At 45.9% G+C, this 16,413-nt stretch overlaps 1 protein-coding gene across 2 annotated transcripts in view; it reads left to right on the top strand.

Annotated features, from left to right (window-relative positions):
- The first annotated feature begins 854 nt into the window (after positions 1-854).
- The window catches only part of pole (polymerase (DNA directed), epsilon), a 138,117-nt gene continuing 122,558 nt past the window's right edge, over positions 855-16,413 (top strand). The window contains exons 1-6 of one of the 2 annotated variants that reach the window (XM_041203158.1): positions 855-928; positions 5,292-5,427; positions 5,678-5,758; positions 11,325-11,369; positions 11,729-11,821; positions 11,916-12,070. In XM_041203158.1, coding sequence (XP_041059092.1) covers positions 870-928; positions 5,292-5,427; positions 5,678-5,758; positions 11,325-11,369; positions 11,729-11,821; positions 11,916-12,070 — 569 coding nt within the window. In that variant the 5' untranslated portion in view covers positions 855-869. The remainder of the gene's footprint in view (positions 929-5,291; positions 5,428-5,677; positions 5,759-11,324; positions 11,370-11,728; positions 11,822-11,915; positions 12,071-16,413) is intronic. The other variant, XM_041203159.1, reaches the window with a different exon arrangement.

Raw genomic sequence — 16,413 nt, 5'->3', positions numbered from 1 at the left:
GAGGGTCCTAGATGGGTGTTGGTGTCGATGAGTTGTTGGAGCTTGCGTTCCTTAGCACTTGAGAGAAAGAGAAAAAGTTTCTTGTTGAGGCGTCGGATGAGCCGAAGGATAAAATGAAACTGGGGGCACGCGCAGCTTTGAAAAAGGGTACGGCGGTGCTGCTGGAGGGAGAGGTCGAGTGTGTTCATATGGCGGCGCATGGCACTGAGAGTGGATTTCAGAATGTGACGGGAACAGCAGTCCGAGAAACGTTTTATGTCCCGGAGATACCTGTAATCCTGGGTGGGTTCGAAACATGAGGGGTGGAATTTCAGTTGAAATCCATGTGGGGTAAGTCGGAGACGGAGACAGTCACTGAGAAAGGAGATATGGCTGTGAAAGCGGGTTTTAGTAAACACCTTGTCAAACACTAGGAGAGAAATGGAAAGCAATGAAGGTGAACAAGGCAACAGAGAAATCCGGAAATCTTGTCGCAGAGAGGAACAGAACTTCTTCAAGGAGGTAGGCATTTCTTGAAGAGCAGTGGCAGTCAATTAAACACAGAGATAAAAACGAATCAATGTTTTTATCCAAATGCCTGCAGCCATGTAAAATGCTAAAATGGGTGGCAGAAGCTTCTCACTGAAGCCTATGCAGAGATGGATGCCTTTCCTCCTATAGTGAAGCTCTGACCTACCACTGCTAATTTACTCGGGGAATAACGGTACTAAGTAGGAGGGGTCAAAGGGAGGTTTGTGTTTTCATCCAATCAGAAAGCTCCTGATATCGTCCAATCAGTGAGCGGGTCGGCGATCTCGCCGTGATGTGGGTGTGAGCTCTCGCGAGAGGTTTTGGAGCGCGCGAATCGAGAGAACGGTGCCAAGGGGAATATGGTGTTGCAGAACAGTGGGAGGCTGAGACCGGAGAGAGGACAGGCCGCCGAGAACCTGTGAGTTACATATTTATTAGTGGTTACATGCGAGTGGGTCTGACGGGGAGTGATGAATATAACCATTCAGTAACGATCGTAAGCGCCGGCTCCTGAGGGGTGAGGGACACCTCCAGGCAAAAACAGAGCCGACACAGCAATAACATTGACAGCAATAACTCCGATAGTAATCCCGCACTGTCACTGCAGTCTGACTACTCGCCGTTTCCGTATCGTGCTCTCATTCAATCCGATCACTATGTTATCTTAAGATGAAAGCAAAAAACTGCGGATGCTGGAAATCCAAAATAAAAATACCTTGAAAAACTCAGCAGGTCTGGCAGCATCTGCAGAGAGGAACACAGTTAACGTTTCGAGTCTGTATGACTCTTCAACAGAACTAAGTAAAAATAGAAAAGAGATGAAATATAAGCTGGTTTAAGGGGGGGCGGGAGGAACAGGTAGAGCTGGATAGAGGACCAGTGATAGGTGGAGATAACCAAAAGATGTCATAGACAAAAGGACAAAGAGGTGTTGAAGTGGTAATATCATCTAAGGAATGTGCTAATTAAGGGTAGCAAGCAGGACAAGTAAGGTACAGGTAGCCCTAGTGGGGGTGGGGTGAAGGGAAGGGATCGAAATAGGCTAAAAGGTAGCGATAAAACAGTGAATGGAAATACGTTTAAAAATAATGAAAATAGGTGGGAAAAGAAAAATCTATATAAATTATTGGAAAAAAGGGGGATCTGAAAGGGGGTGGGGATGGAGGAGAGAGTTCATGATCTAAAATTGTTGAACTCAATATTCAGTCCGGAAGGCTGTAAAGTGCCTAGTCGGAAGATGAGGTGATGTTCTTCCAGTTTGCGTTGAGCTTCACTGGAGCAATGCAGCAGGCCAAGGACAGACATGTGGGCATGAGAGCAGGGCGGAGTGTTGAAATGGCAAGCGACAGGGAGGTCTGGGTCATGCTTGTGGACAGACCGAAGGTGTTCCGCAAAGCGGTCACCCAGTCTGCATTTGGTCTCTCCAGTGTAGAGGAAACCGCAATGGGAGCAGTGAATGCAGTAGACTAAATTGAGGGAAGTGCAAGTGAAATGCTGCTTCACTTGAAAGGAGTGTTTGGGCCCTTGGACGGTGAGGAGAGGGGAAGTAAAGGGACAGGTGTTGCATCTTCCGTGGTTGCATGGGAAGGTGCCTTGGAAGGGGGTTGAGGTGTAAGGGGTGATGGAGGAGTGGACCAGGGTGTCCCGGAGGGAATGATCCCTGTGGAATGTCGCGGTGGGGTTGGGGGGGGGGGGTGAAGGGAAGATGTGTTTGGTGGTGGCATCATGCTGGAGTAGGCAGAAATGGCGGAGGGTGATCCTTTGAATGCGGAAGCTGGTGGGAACCCTATCATGTTTCTGGGAGGGAGAGGATGGTGTGAGGGCAGATGTGCAGGAGATGGCCAGACACGGTTTAGGGCCCTGTCAACTACTGTGGGTGGAAAACCTCGGTTAAGAAAGAAGGAAGACATGTCAGAGGAACTGTTTTTGAAAGTGGCATCATCAGAACAGATGCAACGGAGGCGAAGGAACTGAGAGAATGGATGGAGTCCTTACAGGAAACGGGGTGTGAGGAGCTGTAATCGAGGCAGCTGTTGGAGTGGGTAGGCTTGTAATGAATATTGGTGGACAGACTATCACCAGAAATTGAGACAGACAGTTCAAGGAAGGGGTGGGAAGTGTCAGTGATGGACCATGTGAAAATGATGGAAGGGTGGAAATTGGAAGCAAAAATTTTTCCAGGTCCAGACGAGAGCATGAAGCAGCACTAAAGCAATCATCGATGTACCGGAGGAAGAGTTGTGGGAGGGGGCTGGAGTCGGACTGGAACAAGGAATGTTCCACATAACCCATAAAGAGACAGGTATAACTGGGGCCCATGCAGGTACCCATAGCCACACCTTTTATTTGGAGGAAGTGAAAGGCGTTTAAGGAGAAATTGTTCAGTGAGAGAACAAGTTCAGCCAGACAGAGGAGAGTAGTGGTGCATGGGGATTGTTCGGGCCTCTGTTCGAGGAAGAAGCGGAAAGCCATCAGACCATCCAGGTGGGGGATGGAGATGCAGAGGGATGTATGTTGTCTTATTGAATTGTCCAATGTACATTATAAATGGAAAGTTATGGGCGAATTTTTGTCACCACTGGCATTATTTCGTCTCTTCCCCCCATCTGTGCTGCTTCTACTTGAAATTGACAGTTGAAATTAAACATCTACCAGCGCTTAAGAGTCTACAACATCCACGGGAAGTAGTTAATCTATAATTCAATTATTCTATACTCTATAAATAGTATAATTCGTGTATTCCTAGCACTGCTGTGCCTGCTGGTTTCTTACCTCTTGCGTGTGAATTTATAAGAATATTGTTAAATACTTTTTGAGTATAGTTGGATTATAGTCTGATTTGTCCGAATAACAGATGATTGCACCTAAGAAAACGTATGAGCCGATCCATACCATATAAGTGTGTTCTCGTGCTACCTGTTTTCAACCATGTCTGCTTAATTCTGTTGTAGGTCTGTCTTTTTTAAATGAAAACCTTGTAAAGTGATCTCAACTTTTTCAGAATTGTAGAATTGAGGAAACATTAAATGTTAAAAGATACATGATGTGTTTCATAATTTTCCATATATTTAAACTTATGGAAAATGTGTGCTAGGACAGGAGCAGTGGGTGAATCGGACCTGCTGTGGGATAGGATATGGGCGGGGATTTAGGTGAGTTGATGTTTAGAGACTAGAGGATGAAATGTCACAAATTGCTTCGCGGTATTTTTTTAAATCACTGTTTTGTACCCAATTTCCACATGGTAATGTGATAAATATAACCAATAAAGTTATTTTTAATGGCTAATTAATTGAAGGTTGAAATCACGGCCACGTTGCCAGGGGAGTTCCCTGCCCTTGATGTGGTACCATAGGAATGTTTATGTCCAATTGAGCAGGCAGACTGCCTCTATAACATCTGATCAAACAACAGCGAATACTCCTCAGTACTAAAACTTCCCGACTCCAGTTTTAGTCAGGCTATCTGCCACTTTCAAAATTAGCGTCATAGAATCCTGCAGCATAGAAAACGGCCACTCAGCTCATTATGCCTGTGTCACTTCTTTGATAGATGTATCCAATTTGTTCCACTTCTCTGCTCTTGCCGGATAACCCCTTCAAATCTTTCATTTTTAAGCAGAGATCCAATTCCACCATTGTTTCAGGCAATACATTCCCAATAACCAGTTGCATGTATCTAAAAAGTAGTCTCCTAATCTTCTACCTAATTCTTTTGTCAATTATGTTAAATCTGTCCTTTGGTTGCTGAGCATCCTGCTAGTGGAAACAGTTTCTCCCTATTTTATCTGCTCCATCAAAAACCGACATGATTTTGAATGCATGTTCAATCTTCTCTTAACGTTCTCTGCTGTGAGAAAAGCAATCCCAGATTCTCTAGGTTTTATATTAAATTGAACTCCCTCCTTCCTGGTATCATTCAGTAAATCTTTACACCCTTTCCAAGATTTAGGCATAATGTCCAGAACTGGGCTTGTACTCCAGTTGGGGCTGAGCTTGTGGTTTTATTTTAAAAAGTTTACCATAACTTCATTGCTTTTGTACTCCATGCCTCTATTTATAAAACCCTGTTTGATTTTTTTTGTAAGTCTTATCAATATGATATATATATCAAAGATTTGGGTATGTGAATCCTCTGATGTGTCTGTCCTTACACCTCCTTTAAAATTGTGTTGCAGGTATTTTGTCATCGTCCTCAAATTTTAAAAAAACCCTTGATCCCTTTTATCATGATCTGTAATTCCATCTTCAACCTCCTTTTCCTTTCCAAGGTCTTTTAAAATGTCAGTTCTCACAACTATGCTCATCCTGACTAAAATTATTTCTGATATCACTGTAATGGAAAAGCAAAATGCTGGAATGTACTTGGGTCAAGTAGCACCTGTGGAGGAAGAAAGAGAGTTAACATTTCAGTTTGATGACCTTTTGGCAGTTTCTGATGCTACTTGGTATAAAACCTCTGATTCGCTGTAAACATCAGCACAGTACATGTACTGAATCGAGCATCCACATTTAATTCATGTCAATTACATTTTTATTGTGAATGAAATAAGACTTGAATTTATATTGTGCCTTTCATGGCTTTGGGGTGCCCAAAGTGTTTTGCAGCCAATGAATGAAGTGTGGTCATTGATATAGTGCAAGATTGGAATTGCATCTTTCAATGACACCTTGAAACCAAAGTGGTGGAAGCAAGTAAGCATTCAGTGCCATTCTTGTGTTACGTGATGAAATGGCTGTTAACAGATTATATAAATGTATCTCTTGTATTTTTGTTCTCAGTGATGATGGCTCTTCCCTTCCCGCACTCAAGCGCCTGGAGCGCAGTCAGTGGACAGATGAGATGGATGCAAGGTTTGGATTTGACCGCCTCAAAGATCCCGGCGAGAAGACTGGCTGGCTTATCAACATGCACCCAGTCAGTTACTTTCTAAAATTACCTTGGTTCTACTTGAAACAATTGCTACACTTTAAACCTGGGCATTGTGATGATAACAATGCAAATTGCACATACCTGTTGTTCATGTGGTTTACAGTGACAATTTTTGAGGCTATTCAGGGGATCAAATAACTTGTGTACATCTGTGTAAATCTAAAAGACATGTTTTTGATATATTTGCTAATTGCCATTTTATTTGTTCTGAATGTACATTAATTTTGATTTACAGGCAGAAATCCTGGATGAAGACAAGAGAATGATGAGTGCTGTCGATTATTATTTTGTAGAGGAGGATGGGAGCAGGTTTAAGGTATGTAACAATATATTCAAGCACGCTTACTCCTACTCCCTTGTCTTGTACACCTAGACCACGAATCACCCCTTTAATTCCATCCATTTAATAAAAGTCAAATAGTCACATTGAAGTAGGGTTTTATGCACATGGATTAAGTTATTTTTTTTAATAGAAAATAGGAACAGGTCATTCGCCCCTTCGAGCCTGCTCTGCAATTCAATATGTTCATCGCTGACCTCTATCTCAACGCCATACTCCTGCACTCTCCCCATACCTCTTGATGCCTTTAGAGTCCAGAAATCTATTTATTTCCTCTAACTATATTCAGTGACTTGACCTCTACAGTCTTCTGTGGTAGAGAATTCCAGAGGTTCACCACCCTCTGAGTGAAAAGGTTGCTCCTCATTTCAGTCCTAATGGTCTGCCCCACATCCTGAGACTGTAACCTCTTGTTCTAGAGCCCCCAGCCAGAGGAAATATCATCCCTGCATCCAGTCCGTCCACCCCTGTCAGAACATTATACATTTCAATGGGATCTCCTCTCATTCTTCTAAACTCCAGTGAATACAGGCCTAATCGGCCTAATCTCTCCTCATACAACAATCCTGCCATCCCAGGAATCAGTTTGGTGAACCTTTGCTGCACTCCATCTATGGCAAGTATATCCTTTCTTAGGTAAGGAGACCAAAACTACCCACAATACTCCAGGTGTGGTCTCACCAAGGCCCTGTACAGCTTCAGTAAGACATCCTACATACGTAGCCTAATTATTGCAATTGGGTCATTTTATATTTGATTATAAAGCACACCCTCTGTTATATCACTTACGTCAAATCTTAGTGTTAAATATATTGATGTTTACTTGTGTATAGAGTAAAGAATGATTTGTTCTGTAGGAAGAGAAGCAGGCCTTCATCCCCTGGGCATGCAGGCACATGCCCGACAGGTCTGTGCGTGAAATAAAGCATGTTGACGTTGGGCGAGCGTCCCGACGTCAACACGCACTCTCGCAGTATTTCGCTAGGCAAACCTGTGATGAAGACAGAGGCATGCCAGCCATTAATTAAGTGGCCAGTTAAGGCCCTTGAGAGACCAATTGACTCAGAGTTTATGCAGCCTGGGCGATTTTCAGCCTGTCGCACAGGTAGGTGGGCAGGCGACAATTTGCAAAACCTCATCCACACGCGGGATAAGAGGGGTCAGTGGGCTTCACAAAGTGAATAGTGAGTAGTTTTGGATATCACTTGCTGCTAGTTGCTTCTGTGAACGGGACAGCTTCATTTCACTTCGCTGCACTCCAAGCATTTAAAGGCTTCAATTCAGGACTCGGTGTTGACTTCCAGGTCCCTGGAGGATTCACACCGCGTGGGGTCTTCCAGGTATCAGAGAGCCTTCCCTTACCCTGGCAATGGGGATTGTGGTCTCCGCTGGAGGCACTTCCTCTGAGGAGGAAGAGAGGGCCAGAAGGGGAAGGAGGCCATGTGTACCTATTCAGCTTCCGGGGGGAGACCTATGGGAGGAGATGCGCAGGCACAATGGGAACAGGGCCAACAGGAAGGCCAAGGCAGAAGGGGCTGCAGAGGACGCCACAATCCTGAGGCCAGGGTTTACATGCAGCGATGCAGCTACCTCATCATGTCCAAGGTACAAAGGAGGCTCCGTCTCTCAAGGGAGACTGTGACCTCCACCTGTCAGAGGATCGGCCCTGAGATCAGCTCTTACTGTGTGGGTAGACACCCCATGCCAGTGGCTCTGAAGGTCACAATGGCCCTAAACTTCTATGCCTCTGGCTCTTTCCAGTACTCAGTGGGGGATCTTTGTGGAGTCTCCCAATCGGTTGTCCACAGTTGCGTCAAACTGGTGACAGACGCTCTGTTCAGGCATGCATTGACTTTCATTCATTAACGTACGGACGAGGTCAGCCAGGCAGAGCGACCCAGAGACTTCGCAGTTATTGCTGGGTTCCCCTTATCCAGGGTGCAGTCGACTGCACACATTGGCCATCAAGGTGCCAGTGGGTGAGCCAGGAGTCTTGTCAACAGGAAGGGCTTCCATTCCATGAACGTGCGGGTAGTGTGTGACCACAGGATGCAGATTCTGCAAGTCTGTGAAAGGTACCCTGGCAGCTCCCATGACGCTTATATCCTGAGACACTTCCAGGTGCCAGGGTTCTTCAGTGTGCCAGCCCGGCTGGGTGGATGGCTGCTGGGTGACTAGGGCTATCCGCTCAAAAGGTGGCTCATGACGCCTCTCCGCCATCCAAGAACAGAGGCCCAGCAGCGGTACACAGGAGCCCCGCCTCCACAAAGGCGATGGTAGAGAGAAACATTGGCCTGCTCAAGATGCGCTTCCAATGCCTGGACCATTCAGAGCGGGTGTCACTGATAGTGGTTGCATGCTGCGCTCCCCCACAATCTGGCACTGGAAAGGGGAGATACAATGGAGGAAGAAGATCTTGATGAAGCTGCACAGGCAACAGATGATGAGTCCAGTTGTGAGTCCCAGGACGATGATGCTCAGGAGAAAGCTGAGGGCATAGATACAGACTGGGTAACCTCCAGGGACAACTGGGAAGCTATGATCCAATGCTCCTTTAGCTAGCCTACCAAGTAAGAACGACCACCATATGCCAGAGCTGCAGGCTCCTTATTCGACCCCTGACAGGACCAGTTCCTTGGCCAACAACATACACTATTTGCCACTGCAATAAAGTTAAAGGAGTCACACGTCCATCATAACATCATGGCTTACCCCACACCTGAAGAGCAAATGAAGCATCCAGAGGCCAGTTGCAAAAAAAAATCTCATTTACTCCTGAGTGACAAACATAGCGGAAAATAATATTCAGTGGTGTTTTACATCACACCATTTTAAAAAAAACAGAAAAATGGGGGGAAAAATATCACCTGTGATCAGGCCGTGCTGTACTTAAGGTGCTTTAAGTTTTCGCTTGTGATGCTTGACTAGGTGCTCCCCCCTCGCTGGCACTAGCATTGCTGACTCTGCTGTCTTGTTAGCCTTGATGACCTTGGCGGCCATCCTTTGGCCTGTAGAGCCTGTGCTGGCTCTGGCTGGGAGGGAGTGCCAGTGCTATGGCTGGCATCTCCCCAGTTGCCACAGCCTTATCAGATGCCACGGTCACTGGCAGAGGGGCAGAGGAGCTACTGCCTTCATCCAGTGCGCCCTCAGAGAAGCCCGCAATGACGACAGGCAGCTCTTGTGCCAATGTCAGGTCACTCTGGACCTCCCTGCTCACCATTATATGGGCACCTAGCTGGGATACTGGGTGCCCAAACCATTTCCCACACTGACACTGACCAGATGAGATCTTTGCCGGTGTGTGGGCTTGCAGGTCCGAACGCAACCCCAGGAGCTCCTGATTGAGTCCCTGGAGGAGCCTCTCCATGACAGTCGCCACTCTCTCCTTGGAAGTGACATTGCGCTCAGCCATGAAGGTCAACGCAGTGCCTATGCTCTGCATGGGCTCCTCCATGATGGAGACCAAAGCACGCCTACCCTCATGTATGTTCACTAGATGCTCCTGTATATGCTGCTAGACATCCAGCAGCTGCTGCCTCCATGCTCACACCTCAGTGCACTGCACTCTTATCTCCCTCTGGCACCCTAACCTCACCATGGCCGCTTGACCGAGGTGCGTGGTGCCTCTCCAGCTCCAGAGCCACCGCCTCGTATCTGAGGACAAGGAGGCATGGGAGTCCCCTGACAGTCTGTGTCCTCTCTGCATTGTTTGGGATGTTTTCTCCTGGAAGGATAGAGGAGCATTGATTAGTGTATCCTCTATCTGCAGCGCCATTGCGTCCTGGCCAATCCCACCTGAGGAGCACCTCACAGGGCTCAGCCCATTCGTGACCCTGGAGCTGCAAATCACTCAGTCCAAGCAGCCAGAGTTCACTCCCTTGGCCAGATCCCACCTCATTGACGTTTGCCACTCACATTGTAACAACTCTTAGGTCCACGGGGGGATGGGCAGCCCTTATCTGTTTTGCAAAGTGACCCATGCCAAGATGGTAATCACCCTTCCTGATCGTTGGAGATTGTTAAAGCGTTTCCGGCACTGAACCCCTGTGCACCTCACCACATTGTGACTGCTGACCCTGGATGCCACTAGGCCTTTTTGGTGAGTTGGGGGTGGGGCCTCCTTCTCCTGTCCCTGGGACGTGTTTCTCTCCTCGTCTCCACCTCCTCCAGGAGGACACCAAGGCACTCGTCCGAAAAGCATGGGACCGACTGCCCCGCCGACCTGCCCTCCCGCCTGCCGTGTCCACCCGTTGCAGCATCCATGCCTTTGGCTTCCGCGTCCTTCGGTGGCAGCCTTCCAGGGGATGCCGAAGCCGCATTTGAATTGCCAGGTCGTCATTGGACCCGGCGGACATTAAGCCCCTGCCCGCCCCTTTGCGCTCATTGAAAGGCTGCATCTCATGCTGGGCGGGCCTTAATTGCGGTGAGCTCGACTGCCCCCGCCTGCCACCACTGAGCCCGCGCGCCAAGGGTAAAGTTCTGTCCCTTCAGTCAATTTGTGCCTGATTTGTACTCAACTTCATTAGAAACTTCTTTGTGTCTAGTTTCTGATTTGTAGAGTTATGATTGGAATCCATCACCTTGGAATGAATAGTGTTGACACTGCAGAATAATGAAAGTTCGTCAATTTCTGAAGTTTTGATGCAATGGGTTGATGCAGTGTATATGCAGCATTAAATTTGAATTTCAGTATACGTCAGTTTTCTTGTCCTATGTTTGAAATATCCAACTTAATCTTGAGTTCTGTGATCTCTAACTAATTATTTTAGTGTAGATCACAGCATATAAGTCACCCCAGCAGAAAGATGACCCCTGTTTTTGGATGCCAAAATGCATGTTTAGGCCTATACCTGGCATACAAATCCAACCCCAATTTTTCAGATAATAATTGCATTTTTAGGGGCTATATTCACATTTGGAGTTGGCCTCAATTTTTCAGTTCAGAAATATATGTTTGGGGTTATGCCTGCCTTATAAGTTGGCAAGGGATCGAGCTGGTCATACGGACCCTGTTGCCAAGAAGGTGTGAGGGAATTTAAAACACCCGCACAGAGCAGACTGCACATGGCGACTAGCAAACAGAAATTTTTTCACATTTCAAACTAGCGACTAACACTGGTAGTTTGTATTTTACACTACGCTTATAAGCCAACCCATGTTTTCGGAAGGATCTTTCTAAGCTTCAATGGTTGACTTATACTCTGATCTATGGTGAATTTTCCCAATCATACTCCTAATCTTCCACTGTTGCCTATTTATGATCTTGAATCCCCAAGTGTCATTAAACAGACCATCAAAATCACAGGAGGAGCATTGGCTTGCATGAGTACGCTAACACAGTTAGATTTTCTTGTCAATTTTGTGCACCAGGAATAGCTGTGGCTGTATTTTAGGCAAATTTTAACATTAACCAGTTCTGTATTTGTTATTTAAAAATGGTGAGGAGCAAGGAGTTTTTAAGACCTTCCTTTTCACCTCTTCCCATTGTTTCTATTTGTCTTTAGCAATAAAGCACTATTTATTCAATTTTCTTCTTTTTCAGGTTGCTCTACCTTTTCAGCCTTATTTCTATGTTGCTACAAAAAAGGTTTGTAGAAGATCACCATGAACCTGACCAAAAAAAATGAAAATAAGTCAAATATGTATAGGAAAAGTTTTTTTTTACATGCATATGCTGTGTATATAAGGTGGCCTACAAATTTTTGGTTTTAATTTTTGAGATTTGAACAAAAATGTAAATGCTTGGGTAAGAATGCAACTTGAGATTGCAGAATATCAATGGCTCTTTGGAATAAACTGCTACTGTAATTGGACAAAAATACTTTGAAGAGCAGGTTTCAAGAATAATGATTGCTTTGATTTTATCTGTATTAAAAGATTTTTAAATTGCAAACTAAATAGTGTAGTAGATTGCAGTGAAATAACTCTTTTTAAAATAAAAAACAGGGCTGTGAACGTGAGGTTTCATCGTTCTTGTCCAAGAAATTTCAAGGCAAAATAAGCAAGATATCAACCATTCCGAAAGAGGACTTGGATCTTGTGAGTTTTTGTTCTAAGACTCTGTTTCCTTTTTCTGTTCCCACAAAAAAATGTTTGGGTGGTATATAATCTTTTAAATTGTTGTTTTCTACAGCCCAACCACTTAGTTGGCTTGAAGAGACGCTACATTAAGCTCGCCTTTAATACAGTTGATGACCTGATAAAGGTCCGAAAGGAGATTTCACCAGCTGTAAGGAAAAACAAAGAGAGGGAGAAATCAAATGATGCCTATACTGTTATGTTATCCAGGTAATTCCACCATTAATAGTGCTTATGTCATATTTTCATCATTACAATGCTGCTATTCTTGGCTTCCCATCGCCTGTAATTTTTCTATGTTCTTTAAGACCTGAATTTGTAGTAAGTAACACTCTTGAGTTCTAAGAAGTGTTGTAATGGAGTGTACTGAGGTTGCCATGGTTACCATTGACCAGAAACTGAACTGGACTAGCTGCATAAATATTGTGGCTACAAGAGCAGGTCAGAGGCTAGGAACCCTGCAGCAGATCACTCACCTCTTGACTCCCCAAAGCCTGACTACCATTTACAAGGCACAAGTCAGGAGTGGGCTTACAAGTGGCAAGCAACATTCATGCCACACAAGTGTCAGACAATGACCATCTCCAACAAGAGAGAATCTAGCCATCGCCCCTTGACATTCAATGGCATTGCCATCGCTGAATCCCCCACTAGCAACATCCTGGGGATTATATTGACCAGAAACCGAACTGGGCTAGCCATATAAATACTGTGGCTACAAGAGCAGGTCAGAGTCTAGGAGTCCTGTGATGAGTAACTCACCTGACCCCCCAAAGCCTGTCCGCCACGTACAAGGCACAAGTCAGGAGTGTGATAGAATACTTTCCATTTGTCTGGATGAATGCAGCTCCCACAACACTCAAGAAGCTTAACTCCATCCAGGGCAAAGCAGCCCACTTGATTGGCACCCCGTTCAGAAACATTCACTCCCTCCACCACCGGCGCATAGTAGCAGCAGTGTGTACCATCCACAAGATGTACTGCAGAAACTCACCAAGGCTCCTTAGGCAGCACTTTCTAAACTCACAACCGCTACGCCCAGAAGGACCAGGGCCCCAGATACACGGGAACACCACCACCTGGAAATTCCCTTCCAAGCCACTCACTGGAAATATAACACCATTCCTTCACTGGGTCAAAATCGTGGCACTCCATCCCTAATAGAACTGTGGGTTTACCTACACCATGGACTGCGGCGGTTCAAGAAGGCAGCTCATCACCACATTCTCAAGGGCAATTAATGATGGGTAATAAGTGCTCACCTAGTCAGTGACTCCCACATCCTATAAATGAATTTTTAAAAAATTAAATATTTTTCTGCACCAATAATCAACCCTTCAGAAATGGGTCAGTTTAAAGCCTGAAGCACAGCAGTTAATCGTACTTGTTAGTTGTCTTCTAGCCTGAAATGCAGTTTTTGAAATTTTTTTTTTCTGTTGGATGCTGCTGCCATAAGAAACAATTTTGAATAATTTAATTTCTTAATCACAAGCCATCTGCTTTCTTGGATGGGAGTAAAAGTTCCCATGGCACCATTTCAAAGAAGAGCTGTGTAATTATCCCCAGTGTTCTGGCCAATATTTACCGCTCAGTCATCATCACAAAAAAATTATCTGGTCTTTGTCATATTGCTGTTTGCGGGAACTTGCTGTGCACAAAGTGACTGCCATGTTTTTTACACTTCATTGGCTGTAAAATACTTTGGGAGAATTCTCTAGTTATGAAAGGTTCTATATTAATGAAGTCTTTGAGAATAAATTAGGATATAAAAAATGAAATACAAAAATAAGGCACTCCTGAACAGGTGATTAAAGATTTGCAGTGTGCTGTGATGGAGCACATGTGCAAAATTGATAGAAAAGAGCATTGTTACTGCTATATGTTGTATGATGGCTTTGTCAATGGTTTCAACAATGGCTGCAAAAAGAGGTATAGACTAAGCATTTTCCTACAAGCAGGATGGTTCAGCACCTGCTGATGACTGGTTACAGAGATGATGGCAAAGGTCTTTGGTGATATAAAGTTTGTTGACAGACAAGGAATAAAAATGGGATAAATGGTTGTTGCTCTTTTTGGAGAATGGTTGGCAGTGCTGTATCTTGTAACAGTGACAGCTCCTCTTTGCTCATAGTGCACATATAGACGGCTTCGACTTGGGCATTCTTAATGGCATATAAGTCGGGAGTTTGGAAAATGCTACTGAAAACCTTCAGGAAGGCATAGTTGGGTTTGCAGAATAGACAGATGGCAGGAAGACGCAATGTAATGCAGAAAAGCATAAGGTGGGAGGAAAAACAAAGAATGGGATCTACACTTAAATACAGCGGAGTGGATGATTATAAAGAAAAAATATATAGAAAAAATAGTAATAGTTTGTATAAAACCCTGACTAGGCCACTGGTAATGTATTTTGTGCAGTTTTTGAAGCCCTGTTATTAAAAGGACATTTAAGTCAGTGATGATAGATCATCAGTTTAAAATTGTCCAAGTGATAAATGATGTTGGATGATATTTCTCCGCAAATCAGATTGTGTAGCTTGGAATGTTTTTGCTACAGTGATTGGTTGAGAGAAACATTGCATCTTTTAAAAAAAAATTGGATTAGTGTTTGAGCTGATGCAAGGCTGAGGAGAAAGCAGGGATTTTAACAGAGTAGGTAAATAAGGTTGGGCAGAATTTTCCCGTCAGCATGCAAGGGCAGGACCCGCACACCGATGCGTAAAATGATGCGCGGTGACATCGGGCGAGCATCCCAACCTCCCCGTGTGCTGTCGCGATATTTCGTTAGGCAAGCGCACGATGATCTCCAATGTGCACCTGCCATTAATTAACGTGCCAATTGATGGTGATTTTTCGGTGCCCGTGCGATCTTCAGGCAGTCGGGTAGGAGGCATTTGTATAAACCTCATCCACGGGCGGGATAAGAGGGCTCAATGGGGTCGTGAGTGCCCTCTGTCAAATATCTAATTTGCAAAGTAACTGATACTTGCCTGTGTGAGCTGCAATACTTCAAAGCGCATACCAGCTGCTTGAACTGGACTCAACCTTTAGGTCAACACGCTGCAGTGAATAATCTTTTTTGGGCCTGCAGGTTTCAGGAAGCCTTCCCATAGCTTGGGAATGGGAGTTGAACTCTCCACTGGAGGCACCTCCCCTGAGGAGGTAGGGAGGGCTATAAGGGGGAGGAGGCCAGGAGTGCACATTCAGCCTCCATAGAAGCCACCTTTGGGAGGTCAGGCGCAGGTACAAGGGGTGCATGGCCAAGAGGTAGTCCAAGGCGGAAGGGCCTGCAGGAAACACCACTATCCTGCTGCCATGTATACACGCAGCGAAGCAGCTACCTCAATATGTCTAAGGTGCAGTGCCGAAGGAGGCTCCATCTCTCAAGGGAGATAGTCAGCTATATCTGTCAGATGATTGGGCCTGAGATCTCCACTAACTGTGTGGATGGATACCCCATGCCAGTGGCTCTAAAGGTCACAGCTGCCCCCAACCTCTTTGCCTCTGGCTTCTTCCAGGGGTTGGTGGGTGATCTTTGCAGTGTCTCCCAATCAGCTGTCCACACTTGTGTCAAGAAGATTACAGATGCTCGGTTCAGGCATGCATTGATCTTCATCCACTATCATTGGGACCAGGCAAGCCAGACACAGCGAGCCAGAGGCTTCCTGGCGATTGCTGGCTTCCCCCACGTCCAGGGTGCAATAGATTGTACACATGTGGCCATCAAGGCGCCAGCAGGTGAGCCCGGTGCCCTCGTCAACAGGAAGGGCTTCCACTCCATGGATGTGCAGATAGTGTGTGATCACAGGATGCTGATTCTACAAGTCTGTGCAAGGTACCCAGGCAGCTCCCACAACACCTACATCCTCCGACACTCCCAGGTGCCGGGGCTCTTCAGTGCTCCAGCCCAGCTTGATGGATGGCTGCTGGGTGACAAGGGCTATCCCCTCAGAAGGTGGCTCATGATGCCTCTTTGATTAGTTAACATGGAGACAATGTCAATGTGCATCCCTGTCCCCCGGATCATTATGCGCTCATCTTTCCATAAGCAATGGTCAAGCCATGTTGCAAACTTCAATCACTGAACATTCAGCCCTTCCATGGCTGCTGGGAGAACAATGTTGACCTCAGTGCTGGGCAAACATACCTGCCCGTGGCACCCCAGCCTCACCGACACCGGTGGACTGGGCACATGGCGCCTCTCCAGATCCAGGGCCTCCTGCTCGAACCGGCTAAGCATTGTCACCTGGACCGGCCTGCCACGAGCCCTCACCCGCTCGGCGGCATTATGTGCATTCTTCTCCTGAAAATGAGATAAGAGCATTGATTAGTGCTACTTGTACCTGGATTCTTTTCGCGGCTGGCCCACCCCAACCAGAGTGGGACGTTGTAGGGCTCCATTGCGTCCTCATCCCGCTGCTGCCGAACACTCACACAAAGGTGCTAGGCCTGTCCCGCCTCCCCCCACCAGCCACATGTTGCCTACATCACATTTGGCACCACACGGTCTAACTTTCCATAGCAAAGAGGCGCAAGCACGTAGAGCGCAGAGG

The sequence above is a fragment of the Carcharodon carcharias genome, chromosome 13 (genome assembly GCF_017639515.1).
Source record: "Carcharodon carcharias isolate sCarCar2 chromosome 13, sCarCar2.pri, whole genome shotgun sequence".
Classification (NCBI taxonomy): domain Eukaryota; kingdom Metazoa; phylum Chordata; class Chondrichthyes; order Lamniformes; family Lamnidae; genus Carcharodon; species Carcharodon carcharias.
Note: the sequence above shows the minus strand (reverse complement) of the source record. Positions and strands in the feature narration are given on the sequence as shown.